The following is a 22,418-nucleotide window of genomic DNA, read 5'->3' as shown; positions in this document are numbered from 1 at the left end:
TAAGCCTTGGTTTGCATCTCAGACTGCCAGTTAGGTGAGCTCTTTGTCTTTCCTGGACAACAGTGAGTCAGGAAAAGATCAGAGAAGCTGACTGCATTGGGCAAAACAAAGCCCATACTGAATGTTGCTAGCTTAGCTCTTCAATCTGGAAGGCGTGAGAATATTTTCTTGATGACAAGCAGCACTTTTGCCCAGATCTCCTCCATGTGAAAAATGAGGTCAGAGGAGTAGCGCTTTGCATCCCAGATGAATCCCTGATGTCTCAGTCAGGAGCTATGCCTTGTGATGGTGGGTCTCTGCCATCTTTTCTAATTCCTAACACATTCCTGCCACTTCCAGCTCATACACAGCCTGGAGATAGGCACCACAGACCTCGAGAACAAAAAAGGACCTTTCTCCTCCCCTGCTTCATTTCTGCTCCCAAGGGGACCTGCTATCTCAGGCCAGCATTCACCACATGTCCAGGTAGGGTAAAGCTTTCATGGAAGTTGTCCTAGCACCCCAAGTTTGAAACTCACTTTGAGAGAGGGCCAGAAAAGGTCTGCGTGGGAAGGGAGGTAAAACAAGACCACCAGTCTTTCAGGACAGGGGAATTATTTACCATTTGGCCATTTCTGGAGCAAACTTTCAGTCCAGCCTGTGAGTGATCCAGTTTCTCTTTTGCAGTCAAACTCCTTACATGAATAAAATCATCCCTGTTTCTCCCCATCATCCTTATGGATTGCAGCAAGCTAAGTCATCCTCAGAATCTGATTTAGAGCAACAGAAGTGAAGTACATCAGATAAATGTAGAAAAAAGAAGCCCATAAACATGAGCTAATCCCTTCAGAGCTGTGTTCACTCACTGTCTTTCACAGGATGAATGGCAGTGTAGTCATATGTTTGAATTACGGCGTAACTGTGGTGATACTGCTCAATTTAGGGTTAAACACGATGCACTGTCTTTTAAAGAGGACCACTACTCAACGCCTTCACTATGCAGGCCTCATTAGTTTGTGTAAACCATGCAGGCTTTGCTAAGGCTAAGCCCTTGAAAGGGGAGCTAAAGACTGGTAAAAGGGAACATCCTGCCCCAGAAGGCACCGAAGGCCGGATGATTGCCAAAGAACATGAACTAGGAGAAAAGTAAAGGCATCAGGGGTAGATCGTGACCACCGACTCAATTCAAGACCTTACCACCACCATCCCCACCTTGAGCATGCGCTGCAGGATAAAAGAACACTGTACCTTTAATTCGAAGCGGGGAAAACCTTAGCCCGGTAGAAATGGTAGCAGATAAGCCACTGCCAATAATGATTTTGGGGAAGGACTTTGGAAACTAAGTGGGTGAATCTAAAACTGTATAAATTGCTTGCTTGTTTACCTGCAGGGTGTGCTAGCTTTGTGGAATTGCCACTTTGTGCCCATCTTTGCGCAAATATGAAATAAATAATGTCTGTCCTGAGTATGTGATTATTGGCTCATTGCACACCGGGGGACAAATCCACTTTTTGGGCAACAGGTTTTGGCACCCCAGATGGGACAGCTGTGAAACCTTGCCCGGATCAAGTTGCTGGCTACCAATGGGGAGAAGCTGCTCTTCAGACTCCAGTGCGCACCGACTTTTTGTTTTGGGGACTCCGCGAGTACTCTCCCCTTCCAGAGCGGGTAAGCGACACAAAGGTGTAACACGCATATTAGAGACTTTGCAAGGGGGGTACTACTGTATATGATAAAGGTATATAGAGGTATTTTATAAAATTCATACATGCTTGACAGTGATGACTGGAGTGCATGAAAGTGTGGATAAGAACGTTCTTTTGGGGTGACAGTACGGGAGCAGGACAAGGGGCAGGACAGTCTGCAGAGCCTCCCCTTTGCTCTCCATTAGGATGCATCCTAAAACATTGGAACAAGTTTGGTGGGGATCCCCTAACAAGGAAGAAATTAAAAGAGTACTGTACTCAATGGTGGCCGGTGTATAAATTGGGTGATGAAGAAAGATGGCCAGAAATGGGAACTTTGAATTATAATACTATTTTATAGCTAATGTTGTTTTGTAGAAGGCAAGAGAAGTGGTATGAAATCCCATATATGGATATGTTCTTTGCTTTAAGGAACGATTATGAAACAAGAAAGAAATGCAAATTGTCAGTATCTGATTCAAACGTGTTAATGAATGACAATATCTCAATTGATTGAGATTGCTTATAAGGTATATAATAACGAAAAGAGTTGGAAAAAATGAGAAGCAAAAGGAGAAACTAAAAGGTCAGGAGCAAAAGGCTGCTATTTTAGCAGCAGCATTCACTCAAGTGCAAACATCCTCCAGGGTGAGGGGTTTCCCTGGAGGACGGGAATGTGGAAGAGAATGGGGAGAAGGTGGAAGCATTGAGAATAGAACCCCTTTGGGGTTCAACCAATGGGCCATTTGTAAAGAAAGGGGACATTGGAAAAATGAATGTAAGAAAAGACTGACTTGGTTTCCCCCTTCTGCCCCTGTCCCTGAGGCTGATTTACTAATGATCAGTAGAGAGAGTTCTGATTGATGGAGACTGGGAGCTGAGGATTTTAATTCCCCAGCCGAGCCCCTGGTTTCAGTCAAGCTGGGGAATGGAATTGTTAAATTTTTGGTAGATACAGGGGCAACTTATTCTGTGTTAAATAGCTGTAAGGGACCTATGTGTAAGTTCTCTGTGTTGGTGTTCGGTGCCAGTGGAAAGTGAGAGGTTAGGCCCTTTCTCCAACCTATGATGTGTGAAATTGGAAATAAAACATTGATGCATGAATTTTTGTATATGCCAGAGTGTCCATTACCTCTAATGGAACGGGACTTACTAAATAAATTGGGAGCACAGGTAACTCTTGAAAAAAACAAAATTCAAGTGCATATTCCTCAGAGTAATGCCTGGGGAGTGCAAGTTTATATGTTACAAGAATCAACTGGAATCAAGGACATAAAGAATGAACAAGTTGAAATCCCCTCTGAAATTATGAATGTGGTGATCCCCTTTCTGTGGGCAACAGAGAGGCCTGGAAGACCTAAATCAGCCTAACCAGTGAAAGTAGAATTAAAACAGTGAGCGAGCTGATAAGATGTAAACAGTGTCCCAGGAAATTAGAAGCTTGCATAGGACTGACCTATTATAAATAACTTTTTGAGGCATGGACTGCTACAAGACTACCTATTAAAAAGCTGTACTCTCAGGAATATCATCTAGTACAACATCTAAGTGCTATTAATCAGATAGTGACTGATGTCCGTCCAGTGGTACCAAACCCGTACACTCTGCTGAATGCGATAGCTGATTCTAATGTTTATTTTACAGTTCTGGACCTAAAAGATGCCTTTTTCTTTATTCCTCTGGAAGATCAGAGTCAAAAACTGTTTGCCTTTGAGTGGGAGCGTCCTACAATGGGATGCAAGATGGAGCTATGTTAGACAGTACTTCTCCAGGGATTTAAGAATAGCCCCACCATCTTTGCTAATGTACTGGTGAAGGAACTGGAGCAATGGCAAGGTAAGAACTCGTTAATTACCTTGCTAAAATATGTGGGTGATATCCTGTTGGGAGCAAATACCGTTGAGGAGTATAAAGACGCAACTATTAGTTTTTTGAACTTTTTAGGGCTGGCTGGATATCAAGTGTCTCAGAAAAAGTTGCAGATTGCACAGAAAAATGTGACCTATTTTGGTTTTGAAATTTCTCAACAAGAAAGAAAATTGGAGATTGAGAGAGGGAAGCAGTTTGTCAGATTGCCCCACCCAAATCAAAAACAGAGTTAAGAGGATTTCTTGGAATGGCTGAGTGATGTTGCCTTTGGATATCTAACTTTGGATTGATGGCTAAACCTTTGTATGAGGCTTTTAAGGGACGAGGAGAAGTGTTGGAATGGACTCCAGAATGTCAAAAAGGGGTTGACGATATAAAAGTTGCTCTTATGAGGGCCCCTGCATTAGGCATCCCCAATTTGACAAAGTCTTTCGAACTTTATGTGCATGAACAAGGACATCGAGTGATGGGAGTGCTTGTGCAAGCTTTAGGGGACTGGAAAAGACTGGTAGCTTACTTTTCGAAACAACTGGATAAAGTAAGCTCTGGATGGCTGGGATGCTTGAGAGCAGTAGCCACAGCAGTGATGTTAATACAGGAGGCACAAAAGTTAACAATGGGGCAGAGAATCACTGTTTATGTGCCACATGCAGTTATAGCTGTTTTGGAGCAAAAAGGACATCATTGGCTGTCTCCAAGCAGGATGGTACAGTATCAAGCAATATTGCTTGAACAAGAGGAAGTGGTAATGAAAATATCTAATACTTTAAATCCAATGTCATTTTTGCCCTCTTGAGAAGAAGGATTAGCACATGATTGTTTACAGACCGTTGAGCAAGTATATTCTAGTCATCCAGATTTAAAGGACTCCCCTTTACAACATCCTGATTGGGAGCTATTCACTGATGGAAGTAGCTTTGTAAATAAAGGGGAACGGAAGGCCGGGTATGCTCTTGTGACTTTGGAGAAGGAAATAGAAGGGGAACCATTGCCTGTAAATATACCTGCCCAGAAAGCTGAACTGATTGCTTTAACTCAAGCTTTGGAATTATCAGAAGGAAAATGAGTTAATGTGTATACTGATTCAAAATACCCCTTTGGTGTGATACATGCTCATGTTACGATTTGGAAAGAAAGAGGATTGTTATTCTCACAAAGAAATCCCGTAAAATATGGCAAAGAAATTATGGAACTGCTTGACACAGTTAACAAGCTTAAAGAAATAGCAGTTATACATTGCAAAGCCCATCAATCTGGATGTACTGATGTGATTAAAGGAAATGAAAAGGCCGATGAGGCTACAAAGAGGGCAGCTTTATCGATAAATGTGGCAGCATTAATCCCAGAAAGAGTTGTGAAAATTGAAGTACCTGTATACATCGAAAAGGAAAATAGACTTGCAGAATTACTCAAATGTAAGAAGACTCTGGAAGGATGGTGGGTAACCTTGACAACTCAGTGTATAGTAACTTTGCCTGTAATGAAGGAGCTAATGGAAAGAACGCATAAAAGTACACACATGGGAGTTGAAGCTTTGCTTGAGGCAACCAGATGATATGCTATGGGAATTAATATGTTGTTAATAGCTAAAAGGATTATACAGAAATGTGACGTTTGTTTAAAGAATAATCCTAAAATTCAGAAAAGGCCCCCCCTAGGAGAGGTAAGAAAAGGTTCTACACCTGGAGATTACTGGCAAATCGATTTTTCTGAGCTACCTAGTTGCAAGGGATATAAATATATACTGGTGATTGCGGATACTTTTTCAGGATGGCCTGAAACTTTCCTGTATTGCATCACAAGGGCAAGAGAAGTAGTAGAGGTTTTATTGAAAGAAATCATTCTGAGATTCGGTGTACCAGAGGGATTCTCCTCAGATCGAGGACTGCACTTTGTAGCAGAAATAGTCCAAGGGGTATCCAAATTTTTACAAAGCAAATGGGACTTGCGTATGCCATGGAGGCCGCAATCAAGTGGGAAGGTAGAAAGGATGAATCAAACAATGAGGAGACAAATTAGTAAATTGTGTCAGGAAACACACATAAAATGGCTTGAAGTTTTACTATTAGCATTATTAAGAATTAGAGTTACTACAAGGGTCAGAGAAGGGGTTAGCCCTTTTGAGATCTTGTATGGAAAACCTTGTATAACAAATTTCACTGGAAAAGGCAATCAAATGTGCCTAAAAGGTGACCAGATACTTAGTGGTTACCTCTTGTCCTTGGCAAGAGTTCTTTCTTCCCTCCACAGGTATATCCAAATAAGAACCCCATAACTTTGGATTTGCCTGTGCATTCATTTAAACCAGGAGATGAAATATATGTGCAAACTTGGAAAGAAGAGGCACTAGCAGAAAAATGGAAAGGACCTTATTTGGTATTGCTGACAACTAATACCACTGTGAAGCTGCAGGGAATTGACTCATGGATTCACTATACCTGAATGGAAGCAGCACCTCCTAAAATGTGGAAAGTTGAGAAAACTGGACCTTTGAAGCTGAAAATACACAGAGATACATGAACTGTACTTGGATTAATATAAAGTCCATCCTGCATTTAGAGTGTATACAAGGGGAAGTGTTTTTCTACTGTCTTACAGGAATTATTTTAATATTATTTTTGTTGTGTTTGTACAAGTTTACTACCTTTTTACAACCTAGTAATGAGAAGAATGTTGTGGTTAGTTCTTCTCACTTGCATGAATCACGTGAGTCAAGGGAACCAGGAGGGAAATGATGGTCTGTGGGGAAACAACCTCCATTTGGAATAATTGTGGAAACAAACCCAGATATTACATGAAGCCCAAAAGGATGGCACTTCCACTGGAGTGAAAGAAATATTTAGATGGTTAACTTCCTGGTTCCCTGAGTTAAGAGTATGGGTTAAGAAACTGGTAACAATCTTAACAGTTGTAGTAATGGTATTTGTCTTTATCTATGTAATCATATGATGCACTTTTAAATACAGTTCTAAATTGCTACATTTAGAATGAGACTTATATGAAGAAGATTCATATGAGTCTCCGAGGGGGGAAGTGTAGTCATATGTTTGAATTACGGCGTAACTGTGGTGATACTGCTCAATTTAGGGTTAAACACGATGCACTGTCTTTTAAAGAGGACCACTACTCAACGCCTTCACTATGCAGGCCTCATTAGTTTGTGTAAACCATGCAGGCTTTGCTAAGGCTAAGCCCTTGAAAGGGGAGCTAAAGACTGGTAAAAGGGAACATCCTGCCCCAGAAGGCACCGAAGGCCGGATGATTGCCAAAGAACATGAACTAGGAGAAAAGTAAAGGCATCAGGGGTAGATCGTGACCACCGACTCAATTCAAGACCTTACCACCACCATGCCCACCTTGAGCATGCGCTGCAGGATAAAAGAACACTGTACCTTTAATTCGAAACGGGGAAAACCTTAGCCCGGTAGAAATGGTAGCAGATAAGCCACTGCCAATAATGATTTTGGGGAAGGACTTTGGAAACTAAGTGGGTGAATCTAAAACTGTATAAATTGCTTGCTTGTTTACCTGCAGGGTGTGCTAGCTTTGTGGAACTACCACCTTGTGCCCATCTTTGTGCAAATATGAAATAAATAATGTCTGTCCTGAGTATGTGATTATTGGCTCATTGCACACCGGGGGACGAATCTGGTTTTCGGGCAACAGCAGTGATCCCAGTTTCTTAGGAAATCTGATACTAAAACATAATCTTAAAAAAAAAAAAAAGAAGTTATAAGGAGCCAAAAAGAAAAAAATAAGCAGAGCAGAGCCTCCTTTAAGCAAGAAAGCACAGTATATCACTGATGACACTTGCAGTGAGACGGAGTTTTCTCAGTTCTTATTTGGGCAACACAGGCTGTGTGCACTCCTCATTGCAACACCCAGTGAGTGACTTGGAGTCCTTTTAAGGTCCTTCTACAACTGAACTACAGCTTCCCGTACCCTGTCAGATGTCACCCCTGCATCTGCCCATCAGAAGTCTGTTTGGTAGCCTACTGTTTGATTCCTCTGTGTCTCTAGTCAGTAGAAGGAGTGCTCTGAAGCCCTTCTATGTCAGGACAGAGGATACAAGGCCCTGAATGACCTCATGCACAGCTGGGCAGTGCTGCTCTTACCTGCCTCCGCAAACAGCACCCAACTGGCAAGGCAAAGCACCTTGGGCAATTTTAATGTCTTTCTGGCTGAACAGGCTATGATTGTCAGGGTTGACAAACCAAGTTTTGGACTGGTGAATGTCTCTTTCTCAGCACTGAAGTCAGTAAGTTTTTGAGATCAGTCTCCTCTCTGGGAACAGAGGGGTTTTAAATGAATATTTAGTCGAAATGGACCATATGAAAGAGAAGCCAAAGGTGGAGCTTACTCTGGTGCCTGGAGCAAAGTTCATGGTTTAACTACTATGTTAGATGAATAAAATCTACCCTTGAGTTCTTTCCAAGAGGGCCTGGATATGAATGTGTAAGAGTATCTGAGCAAAAGGTCATATCCCTGTGGTATAATGATCTCAGCGTATTGGAAGAAAGGAAATTTCCTATTAATCAGCCTTATTCCAGCGTGCAAGGTCACAAAGTATGAACTTGGAACGTCATTCTGCATTTCATAGCTCTGCCTAAATCAAACCCAGGCTGCAGACATGACTGTACTTCTTATTTGCCAGGGTAGCCCCTTCATCATAGCTATCTTCAGTCAAGTGATTTCAATGGTTTCATATCAGATAGTGCCTTCAGCTGCTGTGTTAGCCAACTTCTGCATCAAAAGTAATAGTTCCTCCCTTGAAAATCCAGCCCTTGAGAGCTCTGTCATCCTCCAGATAAAGTAGCCGTATCTCTTGTATAGATACAAGAGATCTTCATGTCACTTGTATGAAGGTCTGCTCTACCTCTTGACTGTCAATACTTCAGTGAATACTTGATACTGGCTTTGGTTAAAAGCATTTCATGATTTTCTTTGGTTTGACAGAATCTTTCCGATGACTTGGTGACCAGGAAAGGATGCTACAGATTTCTCTGCATAATTTTTCTCCTTATTTCTCCCTTTTCTCCTCATATTTCTCCTGTATTTGAAAGCTGATCCTTTTCCCAGTCTGGGAATATGGTGCTGTGGTAATCCACTGGTAACTGTTCAATGGGCATGAGCATGAACAGGAAAACACAACTGCGCCAACCTGTAACAATACTTTGTCTTCAAGGAAGAGTGTGCTTGGAGAAAAAACAATTAGAGATTGATTTCCAAAGATTTAGATTAATAGATTTGAAATGGAATGGCTGTCCATGCCTCTCCCTGGCTGCAAGTTGGCTGAAATCCTGCTGGTGTGGATCTTACTAACAGCACATAATCTGAAAAGCGCAGATACCTTTCCCTAGTCTCTCGTCGTTAAGCCATCAGATTTTATGAACATGATCTCTGAGGACGGTTCTAAAGCTCCAGCAAGAATGATGCATCCCACTAAACCATGAACTGGAGTTCTGATGCTCCCTCGGATTTTGTGAAAACCTTCCTCCAATTTACTAGTTTCTTCTTTGACCTCTTTGCTGACAGATTCTGTCTTTTACTGTTTTTACCCTGGCTCACTGTGCATCTTGAGCTAACTGTTTTTGCCCACAGTTTGCCCTACACTATTCGGTTGTAATTAACATTTTGCTATGTTCTTTCCCTATTTGTAACATATGTACCCTAGCTGCTTTTCAAAAGAAGGATCAGGAGATGCCCTTTTTCTGTCAAGAGTCCTCTGTTGGTGTGCACTTTCAAAGGACTCGGTGCAGATCTTAAAGCCAGTAAAACACCATTCTCAAATGGATTATACTGTGTAAAATTGCACTGTTCATCACGATGACACCCAAGGTCAGTACTGCTGGTATGGGAAAGTGCCTAAATAAACCAGCCAAACACCAGAGAGGATCAGGAAACAGTAAGATAAAGAAAAGCCTGTTAAAAAAAAAAAAAAAGAAGAAAAACCAAACATCTCTGGACACCTGAAGCACATTTCTAATCCACCTTTATTAGAAGATCAGTCCTGCTAAGAAACAGATGTTTCCATTGCTTCCTTAAGTGATCACATAAATTTTTTCTTTATAGAGGTTTTGTTGCATTAGTAAAAAGATGTTTGTTAGCTGCAAATACATTCTGTTTATTTGGGTATTAGTACACAGTAGTTTTCAGTCACTTCATTGAAAAGCAAATAGGTCTGAGCTTATCCTAGAGGATATGGTACAGCCCTATAGATTAATTTTACCATCTATACGGACTGACAGGAGCATTGTGTTCAAAGGAACAGAAGGTTGAAAACACGATGCTTCAGAAGTACCTATATTTGAAACAGATTTTTATAATCAGATAAAAAAGGCTAACATGTAACATAGCATGGCAAAAAACACTCAAAAAGTTGTCTGCAAGTCTGATGAGATTTATGATCCATGGTACTGGCCCAGGCATTTTTGCAATGCTGAAAAAGCAAACACAAGGTAATGGAAAACAATTATGAGTCATTCCTTTACTTCAGAGGTGATTAATGTGACACGGTCAAGTTAAATTCTCTGAAGAGAAATCAGCAATGCTTTTCACTGATGTGTTTTGTAAGCATGGATTTGATACTATTCCACAAGAGATTTTAATTTCCTGCTAAAAGATATGGTTCATGATCAAAACTGAGATATACATAAATACTAGCTGCTGAGCTTGCAAGACTGATGCATTTCTTATCAGCAAATGATAAGAACATAGAACATCTTCAGTTTTATGATACAAATAATTCTGTATTGCCAAAAACATGCAGAACTGAATTGAAATATTCTCATGGCGAGTGCTGTGAAGGATCTGATAGCAGCACAGCAGACTACCAAGTAGCCTCTGCCCATATTCCAGAGGGTCTGTGTGTACTCCCAATTTAAAAACTGAAAATACTTGCTGCTTTAAATGAAGCAAAGAGGGGCACTTAGAAGTTTGAGTGGCTTAATTTTCTACAGTGAATTTGTGGCACACCCTGATTGCTGGGCTCTGAGTCCTTTGATGTCTAGTATCCTGCATTATGAAGCTAGTTCAGGTGCACATATACTTCATTTTCATGTAGGTACTGTTTTAAGTCTTAGTCTCAGCTTGCCATTGTTCTGATGCTTTTTACTGAATGCAGATTAACCTAATAACTGTCAGGATACAGAACATCTGAACTCCAAGAAACCAGCAAATTTTAGTGCTTCAGGTGTCACAGCTAGTTACCTCAGCTGGACAGTGTGCTGGCATACTCCTTTTAACTCTGTATTGCCTACACTGGCACGTTTTTACAGAAACATTTTTGTTTCTTGTGTGGGTTTTTTTTGTTTTTTTGGGGTTTTTTTGTTTGTTTAGGGTTTTTTTGGTTTGTTTGGTTGGGTTTTTTTTACCAGCTTTCAGTGTTAGTATTTATACAACCTTTATTCTTAACTTTTAATCTGATTGCTAGGAAGGTTGTTCTATTTTTGCAGGAACCCAAGTATCAGGTGTTAGACTGTAGTTATTCCTCTAGTACCTCTCTGTTATATTGGAGGTCCATAAAAGAAGGATTGCTTTAAATGTGCTGCCTACTAAAGATACAGGTATCTCTTAATCCACCTTTTTCCTGAGAGACATCTTCAGGCTGTGAAAACTTTTGCAAGGGTATAAGATGATAGGGAGTTTCTCGTAAAAGAAAGGCCAAAGGCTGCTTGAACTAAAGCTAAGCCACATCAAACTTCAGTCCCAAAGATTTTTGCCTCTCCTTGCAAAAACCTGAAGCAAAATCAAAGGATGAAGCTGAAACTTGTATTTATAGCCATATAGTTACTCACAGCTTGCAGACAGATCTACAGAAAATGCCCTTGTTGATGAAGTTTGAAGATACCCAAGAAGCATCCATCTGGTGGGATGTCCAAGTGGGATACCTTTTATGCATAAAGAGTGTTTGAAATTGCTTTGGAGCAGATATAAGTTTCTGTCTGTTGTTCAGGGGCAGATATTTTCTTGTTGTGCTTACTTAAACTGTTTATTTCTTTTCAAATTAATATATATTCATAACCATAGTCCTTAGGGTCTGTTGCTGATTTGGAGTTGGGGTGGGGTCAGGGGTGGGAAGATAGAGAATTTTTATTTGAGGGGAGTTCATCAGGAGGCACTATCAAATTATTCATCAAATGTCACATATAGAAAGTGCAGAGAAAAGGATTGTAGTGTTACAGCAGTCTGGCAATCTCTAAAAAGGTGACAGAAAGCTAATAAATTGGACAGAGAAATAAACTATTACAGGATCTTGTCTACTGCCTCTGTTAAGATCCATTTTAAAGGCATTACATCAGCTTAAATAGAGGTAATACTCACATCCCCTGTTGGATCAAGAAAGTCAAATGGTCAGGAGAGGAAGGAAGCAGATGAAAGATTATTTCCTACTTTGAATTCCATCAAGCTTCATCTGTGGACCTATCTTAACACATTGTAAAAACCTTAACAGTCAGTATGTGTGGCAGTAGTGTCTAGTAATATAAGCAAAAAAGAACAAGAGGAACTATTTATTCCCTGACAGCAATAAAATCCACATGCAAGGCAATATTTATTCCTTGATCCATAAAAGCCAGATATGCAAAGTATAGCTTCAGTGTCTGCCTCATTAGATAAAATGGAGCCTAAATTGAAAGGGAAATAAAATGTTTGTTTGCTTTGGTATATTTCTCAATGCAGATAATCTTTTCAAGGGAAATTGACCAAGCAGGTTGGCTTCTGCATAGTGGACTTGATATCTGAAAAGAATAGCTCTAACTTCCCAAGACTTCTGTTTTAAAATCATGCCTCTCACGGAATGCTATAAATGTAACTAATGCTATTTTAAAAAAAAAAAAATCATACCTCAGAATTGACATTGTTACAACATGAATCCTAAGACCATAGTACTTAAATTCAGTTAAGTCCAGATTTATTATGTAGAGCTCATTAATGCAGAAGGATCTATTTTTCTAGTGTTCGCTATGTCATTTGCAGCCAATCTTATCCTAATTAAGGAACCTGGGGTGCTGCCACAAAAGATTTCATGAGGAAAGGATACCCAATGTGTGTTCACAGCAAATGAAGGTGAAAAATGGGAACACAGGCAGATCAAAGCAGTGGTATGTACAGATACCTGGGCTAGCTGAGGTGCTGAAGTAGCCACAAAAGAGCAGCCCACTACCCCGGCTAATATATTTTGCTCCTCAGCAGAGTTATTTAGACAGACGGAGCAACAAGGGAACACTACAAAGGCAAGTGAAGGTAGCTTTGCATAGCCCTGCAGTGGACCATGAAGATGTCATCCATTAATTGCAACCTAATAAAACCCTTTTGTGAAATAATTTCTGGATTGGAAGATGTTATTGTTGAAACAAGAACAATGTTTTATCCAAAAGAATGGTTTAAGACCACCGTTTTTTGGTGACCAGTGGTGACAAATGGTTCATCATTTAGAACTCTGCAAAAATTATTTATATTCTTCTCCCTCCCACTGCTGGCTTCATCTTCTAAGGCATATGTAAGCCCCCTCTAGTACTTTTAAAATAATTTTAGAATAATTTCCATTTTTGTTTCCTATGAAGCTTGTCACTCATGCAGGATTCAGGGTGCTGTGTGCAGCAGTTTTTATTTGCACTTGATTTTTTCTGACTCGTAGTCTTTTTATGGGACTTGGTTTTTTAACTTTTGGGATAGGATTGCTTGTACAATGACAGAGCAAGGCAGTCCTGATCCTGAAAGGGGCCTGTGGGTACTACTGTCATGTGAACAATGCTGAAATAATTCTGTTTTGCACTGAGATTGCTTTCTTATTTGCTAAGCTTCCCAGAGGAAAGTGGCAGAAGCAAGGGCTCTGACTGCTGGGTGCCATTCATCAGGATAATGTCGTGCTAAGAACTGCCACAGAGCTCACTCTTAAGGTGAATCTTATACCCATTAATCTCCAGAACTAGCACTGTCATCATTTCTGTCTGGATCCTACACATATAGCAACGAAAAACTAAGGTGTGTGTTGGCTGTTGGAAGAGTTAAGTACATCTGCAGATGTACTTAAAGAAGAAAGCTTTCAGAGTTCAGAGATTCAGACTTCTAGTGTCTGTGTTTGTATATCTGCATGCTAGATATTGCTCACACTAGATAGTCACTTAAAAAACGCCTATCTGAAGCCTATAAGACCAAAGAGAAATCTCCAGCAGAAGTGATCAAAGCCCCCACCAGAAGTTCATTTCCAGCCTCCTGGGCTGACAGAACAAGCTCTTCTGCAGAGGGAATCTGAAAGGCAGTTACCTGTTTTAATAGCCTGACTGTTTTATAAACCGTTATAAGGTAAGTCTGCGATGTTCAGCAGATGTGGTGTTTGGAACCAAAGCCTCCATGCTGTGATGTCTAGTTAGTCACTGTACATTTAACCAGCAATCTTTATAGGGTGCTCGTGTAACTATTTATGCTTATCTTTAATGGGAGAAATAACAGCTCTATTTCTTCTCACTCTTATCTGACTGTTGGCTATGTGTAAACCTACAAGCTATTATGTGGAAGGAAGCAAAGTTAGGAATGTATATGAAAAAGTGCAGGAGTTCTTCTAAAAGGCATTTTTTTTCCCTCAGTGTATTTTTTTAAAAACTTTTTTTCTCGGGGAGGGGCTGCTGTGCATTGTCATTAATATTGCATCTCTCAGCATTGAACAGGAACATGGAGGTGGCTCATCTGTTATCTCCCTCACACATCGCCATGAAAAGATGATCTACAGTTGCCTTGGCCATCAAGGGGGAGGGATGCCTTTCATGCTGTGTAGCTCATGGGCAGCTGACAAGGTTAAAAACATGGTTTCAAATCTGCCAAGTTAGATTACAGATTTGGTAGTCAACTTTCAGCTTTTAATCCAGGGCTTTAGGGGAACTTTCTTGAGTAACTTTGCTGTGAACGCCCTTCGGACTTGTTACGCAGTCTGGCAGCTGAAGTGAGACACTACCCTGTCACTTGAGGTAACAGGCACATTAGGCGGAGCAATGCAGTGAAGGAGTAAATATATTTTGGGGTCTATATTTACTGTTGCGATGTTTGCATTCTGTTCTATAAGCATTCTTTTGGCCCAGTCTCAGCTGCATTTTCTTGTATAACAGAAAGATCAGAAAGTTGACTCTTACTCAGGTTCTTTGTTGGAACCAGATTACCCAGGTTATTTCAGAATCTCCAGAAATTAGACACACTCCATTTGTTTCTTTTCAGAACAGATGGTGGAGTAGAATTTGAATCACTGAAGTGACAGTAGGAGAGAAGTTACAGTGGGGAAAAAAAAAGGGAACTGAAGTGAAACTTTTCACACTTTCCAGTTTTTTGCTGATTCCCAGCTTTTGTTTTTATATGAAGAGTTTAATAGATCCAGCTTTCAGATTTGTCTCCATTATTCGGATAACTATAAAATCAGATGGATAAAATCTGGAATATTCTGCGCTTTTACTAGATACTTAATGGATACTCATAAAGCATTAGACTTTCACCTCTCTGACTTGAGTTCAAATCTATTTTAATGGGCTGATTCCTTCTTGGTGTACGTTCTTTGAAGTGACAGAGCTAAAATAAGGATTAATTTTCCCACTCTTGAAAATGAGATGGATGTATGAATTTAGGATGGTGTCTGAAGAAGGCACATCAAAGCCACCATCACTGGCAAAACTGAAGCCCTGGGTGAGAACTCAGTCTATTTCTAGATCATCCCTTTAAATTATTTCTGTGGAGATATTTTTGATTTGTGCCACTGTATTGTCTGCTGTTGCGGAAGCACAGACCAAGCTAACCTGAGAAAATGACTGGCTCAGGGCGGTCATGGAAACAGAGGACTGTACTCCTGCTCCCAGTAGAAAAGGCAAAACTGAACCCTAAGTTCCTCTCTGCTGGGCTTGACTTCATTTTAATGGTGGCTCTTGGACTCAGCGCAGACTGCCCTGAAAGGATAGAGGGACATGAATTAGTGTGCCTTAAGCCTCTGCGCCTGCAGTTCTCTCACTGATACCAACAAAAAGCCAGAAATGCATTGCTGCAGATTAGATGGATGAAAGATTTCCCCAGCCCTCATGCCATAAACCAGTAAATGTGGTGGGGTTTTTTTTGTTGGCTTCTATTATTTCTGCTGTATTGAATTGCTCCTCTTAATGTACCATGCACAGAGGCTTGCAGAAGGCTGAGCACAGGGCACATGTCCCCCAGTGCAGGAGGTTACAAGCTCAGTCATCCTGCTTTTCTACAGGCTCCCCTCAAATGTATCGCAGGTGGGGTCTGCACGCTGGGCTGTGCGAGCCATTCACTGCTTGCTTACTGTTTTCTTAATTTTCTGTTTTCACGTCTCAGTGTGCTCCCTCTGCTATGGAGTGCCTAACTCCAATACCACAGTTCCCACTGAATGTCACCTTATTCCTGCAAGGGTCTCGTGGAAGCCAGCTGGACTACTCGTGGCATAGGCATTTGATACAAGGTTATCTGAATTTCATCCTATGGGAACTTTTATCTCTTTTCACTTGATCTGTCTTTACTTCCATCTGTGCTTTAAACTGTGCTTCTGGGTCACGTAAGTGGTGATGGGGTTGTTAATTAGACTTTGGCAAACTGTGGTGTGGGGTAAGCAGTCTAAACATGGTTTTTAAAAAAAAAAAAATCAATAAGCTCCCAGGGACAGATTCAGCAGAGCACTTATGGATAAATGCCTAAACGGAGACATGTGAATAGCCCTGCAGATTTCGGTGAAATTATGGATGCACTTAAAATTGCACCTGTGGTAAAATACCTGGCTGCACTGGAGTCTAGTCAGGGCATTGTCAGAGCTTTGCCTGGCTTTATGCAGCCGAAACTCCCCGTGGTTCCCAGGGGCTCTTCTGCAGCCCAAGCGTGGTACAAATGCTAGTGGCTGTGCTGTGCCACCAGCCTCTCCGGCAGCCAGATTTCCTTTCAGAAACCGCAGATCTAGGTTGGGAGACAAACAAAGGTGAGAGTTTGGCTTTGCACGTGTCTCTCCTCTTTTTCTGGTGGATAAGCAGCACCGCCAGGCTTGCTGGCTCTGTGACCTGTGGTGCACTGGCAGACGCAGCCTCGGGGTTGAGATATGAGTTGGCCCTACTCGTCCCCTGCCACTCTTCCCAGTGATTTTCAGGGAAGCAAAGCCAAATGGGATTGGTAAACTTTTCGGCAGTATTCACTGTAGCTTCAGGAAACACAGTTGTGGTGAGTTTTATCTCGGTGCCATCTGGTACATGAAATGGTATGAAGAAAGGGGGAAAAATGCGTTAGGAGAAAAATGTGGAATGGTAAGAGAAAAATGTAACACAAAAAAAAGCAGAATTCAGAGAAGGACATTAATATGAACATAAAAAGAAAGGTGCCACATTTCATAACTATGAGGGAGAAGTATCCCATTATTTAGTTTAAGCCATTGCAAGCTATTCACATGATTTTCAACCTCCCAGATGCTCCAGATAGCTTTCCAACCTATTTTCAAGCACTTCTAATGATAAAGCACCAATTAGAAGGCTGTTGTCAGATTGCCCTTACAGTTAAGAAACTTATTGTGTTACCAAAATGCTTCAGCATACCACTGTCACCTAAAATACCCACAGTGCATTAAACTGTAGGTGTTTGTGGGATCCTGTAAATGTCTTTGCAAATGTAAGCTTGAACAGCTTTCTGTTGACTCCCTCATTTCGTTAGCAGAAACTCCTGCCTCCTCCTCATCCTCCCACCCCTGGTGTCTCCGACTCCTCACAGCCTCATTAGCTACTAACCTTTAAATGCTACCACCACGCCTAGGTCCAGACCACTTTCCACTGAAAGAGACAGAGCACGAAGTTGGAAGCTTTTTGCAAGAGATGAATTTATATCTTCAACTCCCCTAGGTTTCTTTTCCACTTTAAAAAAACCCAGCCCAAAGACACTGAAGTCACCAGGGATCTTCCCATGAGCAGTGGTGGCGTCTTAGGTGCATGCGGTTGGGCTGTTAATGGCACTCCCGATTGGTCATTTAGGAGACCCAGGGCTTGTCTTTTCCACTGAACAATGCAATATCTCTATTTTCTGTCTGCTCCTCCGTTCAGAGCAGCAAATCATCTCCGAGGAGACCGATCTAAGACCCCTAGTTCACAGGCATTGCCTCAATATCTAAGGCAAAGAGTTAGTCCCACTTGATTTTTTTAAAATCAATATTTCATTAAGCAATGCTTTTATGGCATTTCAGTATTCATCTCTAATAATTAATATAAGCCTTTTATCTGTGTATATCAAAGCACTTTGTGAAAGTTGGAGAGAATAAAAACTCTGTATTGAAGAGGAAGAAATATGAGGCATGCAGAGGGATTATGTGCTTTGCCCAATTGCCCAGCCAATTAATGGATTAATTCTTAATCTAGTTCCATATCCACTGGGCCACACTGCCAGATTTTATCTCCTAAATGTAAAATATTCTACATCTGAAAATATCTAATCAAGTTAATGACAGTCACTTTGAAACTGAATTAATACTCTATTTTTAATTAACAAAAATAAAACAAATGTGTTTGATTAGGGTGTTTTTCTGAAATTTCTGTATTTTGCTTCAGTGTAAGATTTTCAGTTAATGACATGTTTAACACTCAACTGTCTGGCAATGTGTTTAATTTTCTTTATTTTAATGTTTCACTCTGGTTGTCTACACATACAACTGGGAGAGAAGTTGGTGTCACACAGAAGCATTATTTTTAAGGTGTTTTAACACCAAGACTTAAATGAAGAATACAAGTGGAAAGCAGTGTTTATATAAACTTGATGTTCTCTGATTTCCCTGTATTTTTTTCGAAGGCGTTAGCAGCTTTGTATTTCATAGCAGGAAAGCAACCAAACCAGAGGGACCTCACCTACACAAACACAGTTTGTGAGATAATTATTTGACTGACATTACGGAGCCTAAAAACACTCAGACTTCATGGTCTCTGAAGGCTGAATTAATTGTCTTAAACAAGAGAAGATTCTCCTTTGGGAATTTTTTGTCTGTCCATTTTTCTTGTATATATAGTTTACCTGCTTAGGAATGAGACAAGGAGAATAGATCAGCTCTGTTTAGTTGATACTTTCGACACTTTATTTTTTCCTCCTTGGGGGGGGGGGCGGCGGAATCTCTTGCTATTCCAAACGTAACCTACTTCTTTTTATGTAGGCAGGCACATGCTTCTCCCCTCAGCTGAGACACGAGGCCCTATTCTTAGCTCCGCTTTCATTTACGTTGTGCCTTGAGGCAAGATGCACAGGATATAACAGCTCTGTAGTTATGACTGGTTTAAACCATGCAAAATTAGAGCTCTCTGTAACATTACAGGCCATTTTAAGGATATGTGAAAAGATGTTAGAAACCTGTTATAGAAACCCTATTCAAGGATATGTAACCCTGACAAGCAAGAAAGGAACATTAAAATTGTTTGGAAATATTTGGAAACAGTCACCCAGAAGGGTATATAACCAGCCTGCTGCTTCATCCTTTTGGCAGCCAAGAACCGGGAAATCTCTGCAGTGAAGGGGTCAGCTCCCCTGTGGATGCAACTCACTTCATTTCACCGATGTTGACTTGCACAAATTGACAAACTAACCCTTCACACCATTCACTACGTTACTTCTCCAGCATTGCTTCGGCACCACCTTTTGCCCTTTTCTTTCTGCACCTTACTTCTCCCTCCTGTCTCTGCATGCGGATGAAAGGAGAGCAGAGTAAATGCTCTCCTGGGGATATGACCTTCATTATCCAAAGAAAAAAAAAAAAAAAAGAAAAAAAATTAATTCACAAACATCACAGAAGATTTGACTCTTGGTAAAAGAGTCGATCTTCCCAGTGAAAAATCTATCTGTTTTGGTTTTTTTTTAAATGCCCTTGAGTAACTGACAAGGTGTTAGGCAGAAGAAACAATATAGAAACAGTTCTTTCCAAATCCCGAGAACTAGGTGTCAGCATGACTGGTCATGGCTCTGCAGTTCATCCTACAACATCCAAACCAGGGTTTTGTTCTACAGGAGCTCAGCTGGTTATTGATCATGTTTGGGAAGTGTCCTTGGGAGGTAATGGGTCACTTCTTGGTTGCTTCGACCTGGGATGTGGGCCTGAGGACACATTGTTCTGCTGGTGGCAAGGCAAGGCTGTGCTGTGGAGGTGCAATCTGTTCCACCTAATGCCAGAGACAAAAACATCGGCTTTGGAAGCTGTAGATTGCTTCCCAGTCAGAAATGGTTAGGAATATCCCTCTCCCTCCCCATGAAGCTCCCAAAGCCCTGCCTGAAGCCCTTGAGCAGAGGAGCAGCCCACAGAGGCTGTGGGAGAGCAGCTCCGCGAGGTGCCTCGAGCAGGACTCACCCCATTGTAAGGAGAGGACAAAGCAGAAGCGAGAGGAAATGATTTATTTCTCTTTCTCCCTCCCTACCTCTCCAAGCGTGTCAGGGCGTTACAGGGACGCTGGCCAGCAGTGGACTGGCATCATCCCCGTCAGGCACAGCTGCTGCAGAGCTCGACACAGGGGTGGGAGCAGGGGCCAGTTTGGCTTGACCTGCTGTACTGGTTCCTAGTCCTAACCAACTATGTCGATTCCTAGTTTGGGGATTTGGAAATAATTTCCTCCAGGTGAGGACTCTGGCAAAAAAAGCCATAATGGTTTTTGGATGGTTTTTAGGCCTTTAAATGACAGGCATCTGCACTTTGAGTGTCAGGTGCGTGAAGACTTGCAGAGGACCTGATCTGAGACCGCATAAATCAGAGGGCTGATTAAGCAAGTTGGTTTACTGCAGCGGCATATATCTCCATGAGAAAAAAGACTCTGGTTTCAAATCAGTATCCCTGGCTGTCCCTGAGGGTAAAGAGAAAGCGTGGATTTCATCACCTCGACAAGGTTTTCAGCAATTAGAGCTATTGACATGTCTTGCAGCTGGTGCTGGAGCAAAACTGCCAGAGATCTGGATGTTTCCCTCCTCTGGGTAACAATGGTAGATAAAGATGTAACTTCATAATTGACCAGGCAGGGATTTATATACTCACTGGGCTTTGTTCACAATGTTTCTTTGCACAGCACAAAATTTTCATCTGTCATCTGCTTGCTCTTTCCCTTGTTATGCCTGAAGAACTGTCTATACCATGCAAATACCCTCCGCCGAAAAGCAGCAAACAGAGCGGTACCATTTCTGCAGGCAGGGCACATACACAGGGCCTGGAGCATCTACACGGACCAAGTCAGTGACTTGACATGGCTATGTGATGACAAAGACATCATTGGACCTCCCTTCCCCAGGACTTCATTACTCCTTCTCTTGTGTGAAAGGCCCTAAGTAAAATCTGGCTGCTGTGGTGCCTGTTATTCATTAAATAGCTCTCTCCCTTCTGTGTTAGCTCTGATCCAAGACTTCTGAATGGTTTTGGAGGAACCATGCTACTAGAATGCTTTGTGTGGGATATTCCCTGAATGATCAGAAAAATTAAAAGACCCCTTGGTAGCATAATTACAGACTCAAGTTTTGCGGTATCAGGTGAGCTGGTATCCATATACCTCGTGGCATTTTTTTAGGTTGGTGGTTCCAGAGTCTGCTTTGGATGCTAAAAATAACTGTACTGCTGTGAAAATGCAGTCTTTGGGAAGTAATTCTATAAAATGTTACAGTACGGCTCTTCTCTGAAAAATAACCTTGGAAAAAATCTGTTGTTAGAGTCCATACTTATTGTGTTTCATAATTACTTGGGATCTGTATGTGAAGCTGTGGCTTCTCATTGTCCTGCACTGTCCCTGGTAAAGAAAATTGTTGTGAAAGCTTATGAAATAGGGAAAACACTCCATCTTTTTCCTCTCTTTCTCTCAATGTTGTTGGTTTTATGCAGCTAACAAGCAGTAGGTAGTAAGAATCTATTTCAGTCACCTGAAGTCAGCAGATGTGACAATTCACAGAGTGAGCAGGGTGTCTATGTGAGAAGGTGCTGTGTTTGCAGTCAATTTTCAATGCAGAACTTCACTGAAATTTCTCACACCCAGGAACAGATGACTGTTTGGAGCAAAGGCGTGCATTTTCTCCCCCAGGAGTAACAGCTGTCCAGACACAGGGAGATAACTGCCAAGGACCTGGAGGCTAGTCTCTGGGGTTTGTAGGTAAGGACTAATTACTACTTGCTAACCCTCCCAAACTGGAACTCAATCCCTAGGCACGGCCAGGCAGTCTCCACTGGGCAGACATTGTCTCTGGTGTAAGCATTTCCTGAAGGCTGTAAGCCAGATGTCACCAGAACACTGAAAACCTCTTCCCTATCAATACCCCTTCCTGCATGCCCATGATGGGGAAGAAGACCCTGCATCTTCCTTGCATGCTTTGTCTCAGATATGAATTTGCTTGCATGGCAGATCTTCTCAGTTGTTCAAAGAAGGAAACTCCAGGACCGTCCTTTTGGGGCAGCCCAAAACAGTGGAAGGTGGAAGGTGTCTTGGGGAAGAGCAGCTACGATCATCTGAATCACAAGTTGAAAAAAAGCTGGACTCATTCCCTTGGTCTAAATGGTATGGCCATGCTGACAGGTCCCACCTGGACAGTGCACCCACTGAAGAGCACAGGTTGCTGTTAAAAGTATTGCTGCAACTTCTACAACTTCTTCCATCCACAGGGTGGATGTTTTATTTCTATCTTTCACACTGTGTGCTCTGTTAAGGCAATCAGCTCTTCTCACCAGTTGCTGCCACCTCTTCACGTGCTGATAGCACTTTGCTCCGCTCTGGTAACGCTTCAGCTCCTTGCAGCAGTCCCTCTTCCTTGGGCAACCCCTGTGTCGAATTGAACTGCTCAGGATGGACGTTATGGGAGGCAAGAAAGTCATTAACCCTGTCAGGCAAGAACCAGCCAGCACAGGCTGTTTGCACGTACCCTGTGCCTTGCTGC

At 41.6% G+C, this 22,418-nt stretch overlaps 1 protein-coding gene across 2 annotated transcripts in view; it reads left to right on the top strand.

Moving 5' to 3' along the window:
* COMMD10 (COMM domain containing 10) overlaps positions 1–6,103 on the top strand; it is a 126,118-nt gene extending 120,015 nt beyond the window's left edge. The window contains exons 6-7 of one of the 2 annotated variants that reach the window (XM_069777172.1): positions 3,351–3,500; positions 5,784–6,103. In XM_069777172.1, the coding sequence (XP_069633273.1) occupies positions 3,351–3,479 (129 nt within the window). In that variant the 3' untranslated portion in view covers positions 3,480–3,500; positions 5,784–6,103. Of the gene's footprint in view, positions 1–3,350; positions 3,501–5,762 lie in introns of both variants that reach the window. The other variant, XM_069777173.1, reaches the window with a different exon arrangement.
* The last annotated feature ends 16,315 nt before the right edge of the window (positions 6,104–22,418 follow it).

Source organism: Haliaeetus albicilla, chromosome Z (assembly GCF_947461875.1).
Source record: "Haliaeetus albicilla chromosome Z, bHalAlb1.1, whole genome shotgun sequence".
Classification (NCBI taxonomy): Eukaryota; Metazoa; Chordata; class Aves; order Accipitriformes; family Accipitridae; genus Haliaeetus; species Haliaeetus albicilla.
The sequence above is the reverse complement of the archived record's forward strand: the minus strand, read 5'-3'. Positions and strand labels throughout refer to the sequence as shown.